Below are 11837 nucleotides of genomic sequence, written 5' to 3'. Positions count from 1 at the left end.
TGTAAGGAATGTGCAAATCACTTTCGTTGACCTGATAAAAATTGGGAAACATGGTTTACGCCCATAGTAACCACAGAAATGAATAATAAAAAAACTACGTTTAGCTATTTGTGCATAAGTCTAATTCTCAGTTGTGGAATTAAGCCAGTGTATCATGATAATGATAACTGATCTGTTGCAAGGATTCTCGAAGCTCTTTGGGTGAAGCTGAAGAAATAGTCCGAGTATCCAGTATTTCACCAAAATATTGGTTTTGTCAAAAGATTTCTTGAAGACAAAAATTGAGTCGAATAATGGATTAATCTATTGTGGTAATGCTTTCATGATTTATAAGACTAATTATCCACAGGAAAGGAATTATTGCAATAAATTAATTAGTTGGAAACTCAACAAGGTGGACATTTCGTAAGAATCGTTGTTGTTTCAGAGCTTTTTGTAACCAACTGACATTCAAAGCCACCAGATTTTGCCTAACAGCTGAAGTACTACAATTGTATCATGGACTACTAACTAAACCTTTCGATAAGTATGACGTCATCTGACTCAGAATGCTGTGTTTTATAAACAAGTTGGTTCTCATTGAGTCTGCAATATTGATTTTAGCCCTTACTAATGGACTCCAGAGCAATCCAGGCTTCCTTATCTACCATAAAATGAACATTCATTAGCGCTCTGCCATAAAGAATACTGGTTTTCCCCTTTTTATCGTTGCTACCTATATTTCTTACTAAACTACGTCAAGTCAGGAGGTACATATCAGAACTATACTTTGATCAACATAGAAAGGAAGGTTTTGGTTATACCATTTCTTGTAGTACCAGTTTGCTTTTTATATAGAAGTTTTTCATTTGCAGGTTCATTGCTGGACGTATTTGAGTGGAATGAGAACGCTTCAGGAATTCGATTAGTCTAACAGGAGAGAATGCCTTAACCAAACAGGATGGGAGAAACCATGATGCCATCCAATCCTGGATTATCATGGCTGAGTACTGAAGTTATTAGGAGTATGAAATTCTATCTTAGCTTGTATGAGACTGTTTAGATCGTGTAATAGAATGGGATGGGGCGGGGGGTGGGGGGATTTTCATGTTCGTTTATTTCATGAAAGATTTGACAGGAAATTAGACTTTGAAGGTAACTAAGAGAATACTGTATACGTCTATAGGAGAGCAACATTAGGCATTTTTATTAAGGGTGTGTATTGTTCAGAGGGTTAACAGTTTACTACTAGCCTTATAGAGATGAGCATCATAAACATAAAATCAAACAAAAAGGCCCTAAATACGGTATAGGGGTCTTTAGATGAGATCAGTTTACGATAAAACAGTTTCCTTTTAGTTTGAGGACTCAAAGAAAACGTATTTTAATGTAGAACTGAAGGTAACCTAGTGTATCAATAATATGTTTTAGCTTATGTTCAAGCGCACTGGTAAAACATTTCGGTAAATATTTCGTCAGAAGTACTACAGCATCGAGGACTAAATGGATGAAGAACGAAATTGGTAATATGCGTAAAAAAAAAGAAAAAAGAAAAAAAGAACGCAGTGTTAATAAACTAGACATAAACTTAAACTTAATATACATTTATACATTTTGCTGCAGCTTTGTATAGAGGGGAATGTGGTCAACGGAACTACGAATATTTAGTTCTTCAGTCTTGACGATATGTGGGATACAATTCTCTAGTTTTCTAAGGAATTTAGTTCGTGTTCGTTGGCAATATAATCAGATGTGGTTGCATTCAATGTAAAAAATGAGTATGCCTACTTTGATGTACTGAAACCTTAATACATGGTTGGATTCATTTGTGTAGTCTAAAGTTGAGTGAATTAGCAATGATGATGTATCATTAATATGGGTGAAATAGGATTTTATTGAAAAAAATTGTAGATACTGCAATTCTCCCATGCCCTAATACGTACTAGGATTCAATCATTTGTTACAAATATCTTACAGGTATAAAGGTAACTTCTTTTGTAAATGGAATACGTATACATTAATATTTGAGCAATTTTATCATTATTGCATTACTGTGATAGCTAGAATTCATGGAAATAGTTTGTAAAGGCATTGCGGTCTGTGGGAAGCAGGTAGCACAGAACCAGTATGGCATCGCCTGTGACTACTGCCATAGTAGAAAATTTAGAACATTCTTACTTTACTGTCCAGCATTTTTTAATTGTTCCTCGCTCGAGGAGCACAAGCTCAATTCCAGGAGACCCCGTAGGGGATTAGTGCCATCAGTGGAGCCCATATGGCGCACTGCAGGCATTACTTAAGGTTCTTTGCAGCGTGCCTTCCTTAGGCCCCTAGCTGCAACCACTCTCGTTCCTTTTACTGTACCTCCTTTCATAATATCATTCTTCCATCTTACCTTCCTTAACCCTCTCCTGATACTTGATTCATAGAACAACTGCTTTGAGGTTTTCCTCCTGTTACACCTTTCAAACCTTTCAGCGCTGAATGACTCAATAGGTCCCAGTGCTTGGCCTTTGGTCAAATTCTATATCCAACTCAACTCAATTCCAGGTGAAACTGCCCTTGTGAAATGAGCTTACGTAATCTACCAAGAATCAAATATGTATATGAATGTCTTGGTCGGTTTGTCTGGTAAAGTTCCAGTGCATTTTTCGCACATATTTTCCAACGGTACGGCGTCACCCAGTGATGTAACGTCAGCTGATAAGAAGCCTCTGTCAGTCAGCCAGTCAGAGGGTCGGGTTCCTCATTAGTTTGAAGAGGAAGGCCATGGACTCTTCTGATTGGTCCAGGTGGCGTTCCAGGAAGCCTGAATTCCGGTGGACTGGAGTCTGGAAAAAGTAGTGCGGTGTTAAGACAGTGGTTTGTCCTTCAAGTGATATTCAGCGAGGGATTTTTCCCATATTTTTGGAACGTTGTTGTGAAAAAGGTACGATCTGTTGTGGTTTGAGTCATGCCACTGCGCTAGGTCGGTGGTTTTAACAGAATAATAAAGCTACGAAGGTTTTAAACAATCATTTTATAAGCTGCTCAGAGAACTGGTCATATGGCCGACCAATTTCCAGTGGAGAAACTGGACTTGAGTTCCGGGAAAGAGGCCTATCATTGAACGAGGTCTTCTTTGACTTCAGTCTATAACAATAAAGTTATGAAAGAGTTACATCACCAAGTTGTAAGTTGCCTAGAAAACTGGTTGTATGGCCGACCAATTTCCAGTAGAGAAACTGGACTCGAGTTCCAGTAATATAGGTAGGAAAACGATTAGTGATTTTTGGAATGACATTTCATAAAAGCGGGCGATCAGCGATTAGGCTGTAGGATGAAAACAGTGGGTTTTGATTTGTACATTTACAAGACCTCCTGTGGGCCTCGTTTAGTGCAACAAGTTAAGTGTATATTATGGGAGATCATTTGATGGTATGGCTGGTGTGATTCCCCTGACATTTATGCTCTCTACTGAAGAGGATTAAACCTTGGCTTCCCAGCAGTCTACATAGAGGTCTCGAGAGATGAAAACTGAAAATTGCATCATGGTTGTCCCTAATAGTTTCTTTTCAGAAGTGGTTAAAATGTTTGGGGTATCCTATTTTGACAGTTTTAGGTCACTTAATTGCATTTATAATGGATTTCATGTAATCCCCTTTATAGCAGGGGGCGTTGTTGTGTGAAATCGATCTTCCAGGTATAGTACTATTATCTATGGTACTATTGCCATTTCTCGAGAGGGAGAACAGAGCCAATTCTTAAAATTTTTTCTTGCTGGGTATATGCTTCTATTATTCGTTGACATATTTGACTGCTAGCTGGAGGGAAGACATACTTCTCGTTTCAATAATATCTTGATGTGACGTATAAGTCAGGAAAATAAGAAGTAACAGCGACTGTTTCACATGAGCTGTCCAGAATTATAGGTGCGAGGTGGTCGTATAGTTTTTGACGTTACTGGCTGAAGAAAGAATACGCACCTTGTTTCTCGAATACCAAATTTAAAATTGGTTATAGGGTGCTGCTCAACGTTAAATATTCTTTCTTAAGTGTCTGTTTATATTTATTGAGACGGTACCTTGTTACCAGAAGTTGACGTTCAAAGTAAAAGTTATAATTCAACTCGTGTCTTCAATGAACCCAATCAGGCGCATTGACACCCAAATGGATTCGATTCAGACTTTAGCACGAAAATCGTAAGCTGCCTTTGGCTTTTGTCCGTCTTCCGAGATGATTAGCGCTTAGAGAAACACAATTGGATTTCAGTTCATTTGCTTGGGTCCTTACGAATCACTCTCCACCTCCCTCTCCCCCTCCATCCACGTCCCCCCGCCCCCTCCCTCCACCCTCCCACTCCCCCTCCCTCTGGCTAAATTACACGCCCTCTCCCTCCTTCGAAGGAGATTGGATTTATCTTAAGGAAGATTCTCTCTCTCTCTCTCTCTCTCTCTCTCTCTCTGGTTCTATTCTCACCATCGCCATGGTCGTCCACTCATGGGCCCAGCCTTGTCCTCACTCATTTTTTTATCTATTCCCTTTTATTCATTACCCACAGCATTAGGCGTCAACAGAGAATCTTTTAAGATAGCCATCTTCTTCCAGTTAGGTGGTACTAGATACATTTAGTGGTTCCGTTTTTACTCTTATTTGGACATTTCGAAAACTGCTGCGGACTTTGAATAATTAACCACTTGGATACGCTGTTCATGTTAGGTACACTCCAGGCCCGTACAGAGGGTGGGGTCAGGTGGGTCGAACGACCCCTCCCCCCCCGAATTTTCTGGAAGTCCATATATTCTGTGACTATCCCTTTCATTGAACTGTACTTACAAAGCAATAAATAATGTTTTTTTTTTGTCAAGTCGAAGTATATAACATAAAGTAATATGCATGTTATCATTAAAATAATAAATGAATGAATCAATAAAACTGAAGAAATATTCATGAATTTCAATGCAAACTTTCAACGTAAGTAAAATTCTGTTAATCAAAGTCAGTACACTGAATAAAATCTAATCGGGTAGAAGGGCATAGGCCACATACCCAATTTTTCTTCTTAATATAACCAAAATAACATTTTCAAGTATTTCATCTTGTATATACCTATATATGCAATGATATTTATAGAAGAAAAGGACCAGTTTTGGGAAAAACACCCCACCCCCCTATAAAAAACTCTAGGTACCGGCCTGTTGGGTACATTGTTACTCATAAATACCAACCTCAGATTTGTGAATGGTTATCTTTTTGGGCTATATTGTATATAGAGGCGTCTGAGGCCCACTTTTTTGTGGGTTAACTTTATTTATATTGAGACTATATTTTGACAATACTGAGACAATCTCGATGCTGCAAGGAAGGTTGCTCACTGCCTCATATTTGATGATTAAATGTTCAGCCATTGAGTTTGCCCTCAACTGGAATGTGTCGTAAGGATGCGAGAATGTTTTTTTTTTTTTTTTTATTAAAAAAAAAAAGGATTCCATGGGACGAACCATAGCATTCCTGTATACCAGTATGTAATATACCGGTATATACCAGTCGACGAACACGGACTGTGATATTAAACCAAAGAGGGTCTTCTTCTTACTAACTCAAAAATAGCCACCGTCTTCCTAAGCTTCCGTTGACTATAAGAACAAACGAATAAAAAGAAAACCAAAGAGAATGCTTATAATGGCTCCTCTGTGAATTCCCGTAACCGATGCACACCCCTCTGAGGAGGCCACGCCCCACCAAGTCCATAGACGCATGCAGATTTTATCGTCTCTTCATTTTCCAATTTTCTTCCTCATAGTCTGACGCCATCATGCTTCCCCATCGACTGTGGTTTTCTAGTCACTAGTCAGGTTTCTAAGTATACCGAGGTATTGTCAGTCTGTTGGACCTCCTAACTTTTAATATTTCCACAGACTAGAAACCGCATATATGCGTAAAATGCACCGATGCAGTGAAATAGTTTAGGTCTTTACTCTTGCATTGCCTTGACACGTTACCTGTATTCTTTGTGGAAGTTTGAATTTCAATTCACTGGCCCCTTTGGAGAGTTATTTCGTATGAATAGGGTTCCTCAGGATATGAATAACAGCCTGACCTCTTTGTTGGCAGACATAGGGAGATTCTGAATTAATTTCATTTTTTTTATTTTGTCTTTGTTTTTGTAGCTTTTCGAATGTAGCTCGTTTTAAGAGAGATGTCAGTTGAAAATATGGTGACTGATGACTGGACACATGTAGTAAAACTACGAGAGAGAGAGAGAGAGAGAGAGAGAGAGAGAGAGAGAGAGAGAGAGAGAGGTGGTTTTACTTTCGTCACCCAAGAGTACTTGAAGTTTAAATTGTTTTAATTTTTTTCTCATAAAATCTAATAGAATTCAAAATGAAAGTCTCCCCGTTGTAATGATTATCAGAGCCATTCTGAAAGTTTGCCTGAGAACGAAAATGTTGTCGAGAGAGAGAGAGAGAGAAGAGAGGATGGGAGAAGAGAGAGAGAGAGAGAGAGAGAGAGAGAGAGAGAGAGAGAGAGAGAGAGAGAGAGTTTTAATATAGTTTTTAACTTGCGTTTATCTTGGATATGTATGTTGTAGTATATGGCCGAGACCTAAAATACGGTATTATTATTATTATTATTATTATTATTATTATTATTATTATTATTATTATTATTATTATTATTATTATTAAGAAGATGTCTTAGAAACAAGGCAGTTTCGGTAGAGCTGGAGATGGCTTGAGAAGTGATTGGTACTAGAATGGGAGAGGAATGGTTTTGGGGGTTTTGGGGGGAAAGGGGGTTGGTAGAGGAGGGGTTGGGGTTATTGCTCCTTGCCAGGGTCTCTGATGAGGAAAGTAGGAGGAGGGGGAGGGGGAGGAGGAAGATTGTGAGTGGGAATTGCTTGCCACTTTAGATTAGACCAATGTCCCAGGAAATTCATGTGTTACGTTTACCGAACCTTCTAGAAGTTCAAGCGCATGAATCGACTGAGGTTTGAAAAATTAATGCAAAGAAGCATTAAATACAGTGCAAAGAGAGCACATTAGCACCATGACAAGGGAGGGGCGAGAGTTCCAAAACGCTACCTGTCCCCACGGTCTAGGTATATACCTAGACAGTGCCTGTCACCACACACACACACGCACGGGTTTGAGAAAATGATTCCTGCCATCCAGCAGAGAGAGAGAGAGAGAGAGAGAGAGAGAGATTGTGCATCCAACAGAACTTGGCAACAATGAATTAGTTGAGTTATTCATGAGCTATGCTTTCATCTACTTAATCGTTAGACCTCTATTCTTCCTCTGCAGTGGGGTCAACAAAAAAGTGTCAGTTTGAACTGGCAGAAAGGACCCCTCAAGATACTGTGAAGAGGCGATGATGTCTTCATCCAAGGGGAATAGAAAAATGGCCAAAGTAGCTACTACTAGAGCGGCAGCCCGGACCGTTGAGATACAACGAACGAGATACCGACTGTAACCCCTACCGGTATTTAGGAGTAGACTTGTAAACTGTGAAACTGACCGTCTGCCGAAAATATATGGGTGGCTTACTTAACAAGCACCACTAATTGCTCGTTAGATTTTGGGTCTAGATCCAATATATGAGATACCAGATGAAACTAATTTATAATATAATTGCAGACTCTACTGATTATAGAATGACCAGTGACAGACATTTTGGAGGGTGGGTTCCCCCTGACAGACGCACTGAAAAGGGGGTTAATTAAGGATCTAGATCCAACTTAGGAGATACCGAGTAAAATTTACACTACAATAGCACTGCACATCCTAGAATACTGTGGTGGTAATGACAGACGTTTTAGTGGGTGGTTACCCCCTGACAGACACCCCACAACGAGTGGGGAGGGGGAGGGGGAGACAGGATTTGCATCTAACTTGGAGATACCAAGTAAAATTTGTACTACAATAGCACTGCACTTCCTAGAGTACTGCAGTGGTAATGACAGAATATTTATGGGGGTAGTTACCCCCTGACAGGCACCCCCCACAATGAGTGGGGGGGAGGGGAGGGGGTAGCCAGGAACTGCATCCAACACTGGAGATACCAAGTAAAATTTGTACTACAATAGCACTGCACATCTCAGAGTACTGCGGTGGTAATGACAGATATTTTAGTGGGTGGTTTTCCCCTGACAGACACCCCGTAACGACTTGGGAGGGGGAGGGGAAGACAGGATCTGCATCCAACATTGGAGATATAAAGTAAAATTTGTACCACAATAGCACTTCATATCCTAGAATGCTGTGATGGTAATGCCAGACATTTTAATGGGTGGTTACCCTTTCACAGACATAACCTACGATTGGAAGGGAGAGGTGGGACACCTTGAAATATTTCAAAATCTATCATAGGCAATATTATTAGAAATATGGTAAGTATCTGAAAATCGTGAGCCTGATAAAATGTAAAAGGCAAAAAATTCAAGAAATATTGTGATGTTTCAGGATAAGAATTACTGCCGGAGTTATTTTTTAAAATTCCTATTGAAATATGGAATATTTCACTTCATTAATTCCATCACATCTATATAAATACTATGTGTGAGACTTCCTAGGCTTGGTCTACTTTTCTATAGTTTCACACACACACACACACACATATTTATATATATATATATATATAATATATAATATACTGTATATAATATATATATATGTTTATTATAATATATATATAGATACCATATATATAAGTATATATAATATATATATATGTATATATATATATATTAGTATATATATATATAATATATCTATATATATATATGTATATATATAACCAATATATATATATATATATATATATATATATATATATATATATATATACTATAATATAATATTGCACTATCCTTTGGTTTGGAGTTCTTACTTCACACAAAGTATTTTATCTGAATGGCAACAGCTACAAGTATGTGTGCTGAGCCATTTTTGAATAATTAAACCAGTCATGTGGTGCCACTCTCAGTTCCTCTAAAAAAAGAAATATAAGATAAGTATTCTCGCTTTAATAGCGTCTTTGGTCATTTTCTTTTCTTGCCTATAGTTAGGACACTGCAGCCATGTCGAGGTTCGTCAGCCCACGTGTCTTACCATAAATGAATTGTCTTTAGTTGCTGTTGGTTCGTGTGGATGAAATGAAATTTTTATCGGATATGGGAATTCGATTGATATTAAGACCAAAGTCCCATCATAAAGAGCCGTTTTAACACCCGCACATTCACAAAGAGATGATGTATCACAACACAAATAATTACTGGAAACGGAAATGTGAATGAATTGTTCAGGATAAGCTAACTATAAAGATTAAAACATTTTCCCCCATTTTATTCCCCTCCTCCCGAAGTTGACGATCATACAACTTGGAGCTCCTGACCCCCAAATTAAGTTGGCCTATAATATCATGTCAGTTATCTAATAGTCCACTTATTTTCGGCTGCCTCACTCAAATTGATCTGTACACTATCCCAAAAGTATCAGTAACCATATATATTCAGGAAGAAAATCTAAACTTAAATAAAAATGATACACAGTTTGATGTTTAAAGCCAGCCGAGTGCGTTTGTCTCTTAACTTCCCGCCGGCACGCACCACAGGCAGCCTATGTAATGTGTTTCAATACATTCTATCGATGCTGGCTTTGACGACCATTATTCGGCTAATTTTCTCCCTAGTAATATTTTTTTCTTTATTTGTTCATTATATCCAGTAGACAGGCACTAACATCATATTATATCCTCACGTCTGTTCAATGCATTTACTATTGTTAATATGTTTTATAATGCGTCTCCAACAATCATAAAAATTTGACAACCGAATGTGCAAATATGTCAGCTGTGTGCAAGGCATAGGGCGTCAATCACTGGAGTAGCGATCTCCCTGCCGAGAGTGACTTCGGAAGGCCATATCGAAAGGTCTCGGTCTAGCTCATAGTACTATATCTTATTACTATTAATTTTTTTAATCTTTATTATTATTATTATTATTATTATTATTCGACCCAATTTCACAGAAAAAAATTACCTTACGAAAACACACCTAAGCACTCCAACCATTGCCTAAGCATCTGCTCTTGGATCTAAGCAGTGTCAATCATAAATGGTTCCTGTGTAAATACAGGACTTTCGTTTGCATATGGTAGCGAAAGGCACTAAACTAAACAGGTAATGGTACCATCACTAAGCCACCAAAACACTCACAATGCACTTACTCAGTAAAGCAATCACACTTGCTATACATCACTATATACACACACACACACACACACTTAACATACACTCACACACACTCTCAATAACACAAAACACTATGAATACCCAACACTCACTAGGCACTCACTATACACTAAATGCTCACTAAACACTTGAAATACTAAATTTACAAAATATTCATTATACCCCAAACACTCAGTAAACATTCACTAAACACTCACTTAATCCTAAACATTAATTAAACACTAAACATTCACTAAACCCCAAGCAACTCATTAAATACTAGCTTACCAAACCCTAAATACTTATTAAATTCTAAACAGTGAATGAACATCCACTCATTAAAAACTTAATAAACACTTACATACTAAACATTTGCTAAACACACATTCACAAGACATTCACTAAACGCTCACTTAAAATTCGCAAAACTTTCACTAAAACCTTAAACACTCACTGAATACTTACACACTAAATATTCACTAAACACTACCATTCACAAGACATTCACTAAACGTTCACTTAACATTCACAAAACATTTACTAAAACCCTTAAGGACAAAAACATTCACTGAATACTTACACAATAAACATTCAATAACATTCACAAAACATTCACTAAACCCTAAAGACTCAGTAAACATTCACTGAATACTGACACATTAAACAGTTACTAAACCCTAAACATTCATCCAACGCTTACTCATAAACATTCACGAAACGCATACTCACTAAACCCTAACAATTCGCTAAACACTGACTCATTAAACATTAACGATAGAAAAAATTGACAATCGCACTAATTTTTCATTTTTCTTGTTTTCTTTAGATTAATGCAAGGTGATTATTATTTTTTTTTGGTCTAGTTTGCTCTTGTATTTATTTATAATCTTCTTGATAGAATGGAAATGTTCGAAATAACTTGGTGTGTAGAGATATTGTTTAAAAAAACAGAGATCATCTGTGTCCTTCCTCAGGCAGGTGTATTATGTCTGACGAATTTTACACCATAGTATAGTAACAACAATATTCATTCATAAAACTGATAATGGAAAAATGTATCCATGATTTCATTAGCATGAAAGTCAGTTGAAACCAAAAGAAGGTAGTCCTTGCTTCGATAAAACAAAACCGAGTAGGCTGTAGCACAATTTATTTTTGATATGTCTGTACCCTGACTATAGCGTATATATGACATATGAATTACTACCTATTAATGGTGTGCGTACACTCTATTTAACAATATGTTATGCACATAGACATTTACAGCAATAACTCTAATAATGATAAGAACTTATATGCTACTTTATAGTGTCAGTCTTCCAACCACCGCTACATTAATTTTCATATCGTAAACAAAGCTAAAGCGAGTAGGGGAGACCGGGGCTAGTTGGCACACTTTTTACAATTTTGGTTATTGCGAATATAAAACAAACTTTTTGCAAAATTCTTACCACCATTGAAAAATATTAACATTCGTCTTTATCATAGAGCAAAATAATTGTTGTTTGCTTTCAACATAATATAACAATAAGCTTTAGAAAAAAATAACTTTTCGTGCCACTTGCCCCACGGGGTAAGTTGGCACACATTATGGGGTAAGTGGCACATTGATAATTAAAAGAAAATTACTACATTGCATTTAAATC

The 11837-nt window shown here is 37.4% G+C and overlaps 1 protein-coding gene across 1 annotated transcript in view; it reads right to left on the bottom strand.

Moving 5' to 3' along the window:
- Positions 1-2708: 2708 nt before the first annotated feature.
- Positions 2709-11837, bottom strand: part of LOC135195263 (uncharacterized) — a 19436-nt gene continuing 10307 nt past the window's right edge. The window contains exon 2 of the mRNA XM_064221522.1: positions 2709-2810. Within this exon, the coding sequence (XP_064077592.1) occupies positions 2709-2810 (102 nt within the window). The remainder of the gene's footprint in view (positions 2811-11837) is intronic.

The sequence above is a fragment of the Macrobrachium nipponense genome, chromosome 16 (assembly GCF_015104395.2).
Source record: "Macrobrachium nipponense isolate FS-2020 chromosome 16, ASM1510439v2, whole genome shotgun sequence".
NCBI classification, from domain to species: domain Eukaryota; kingdom Metazoa; phylum Arthropoda; class Malacostraca; order Decapoda; family Palaemonidae; genus Macrobrachium; species Macrobrachium nipponense.
The sequence above is the reverse complement of the archived record's forward strand: the minus strand, read 5'-3'. Positions and strand labels throughout refer to the sequence as shown.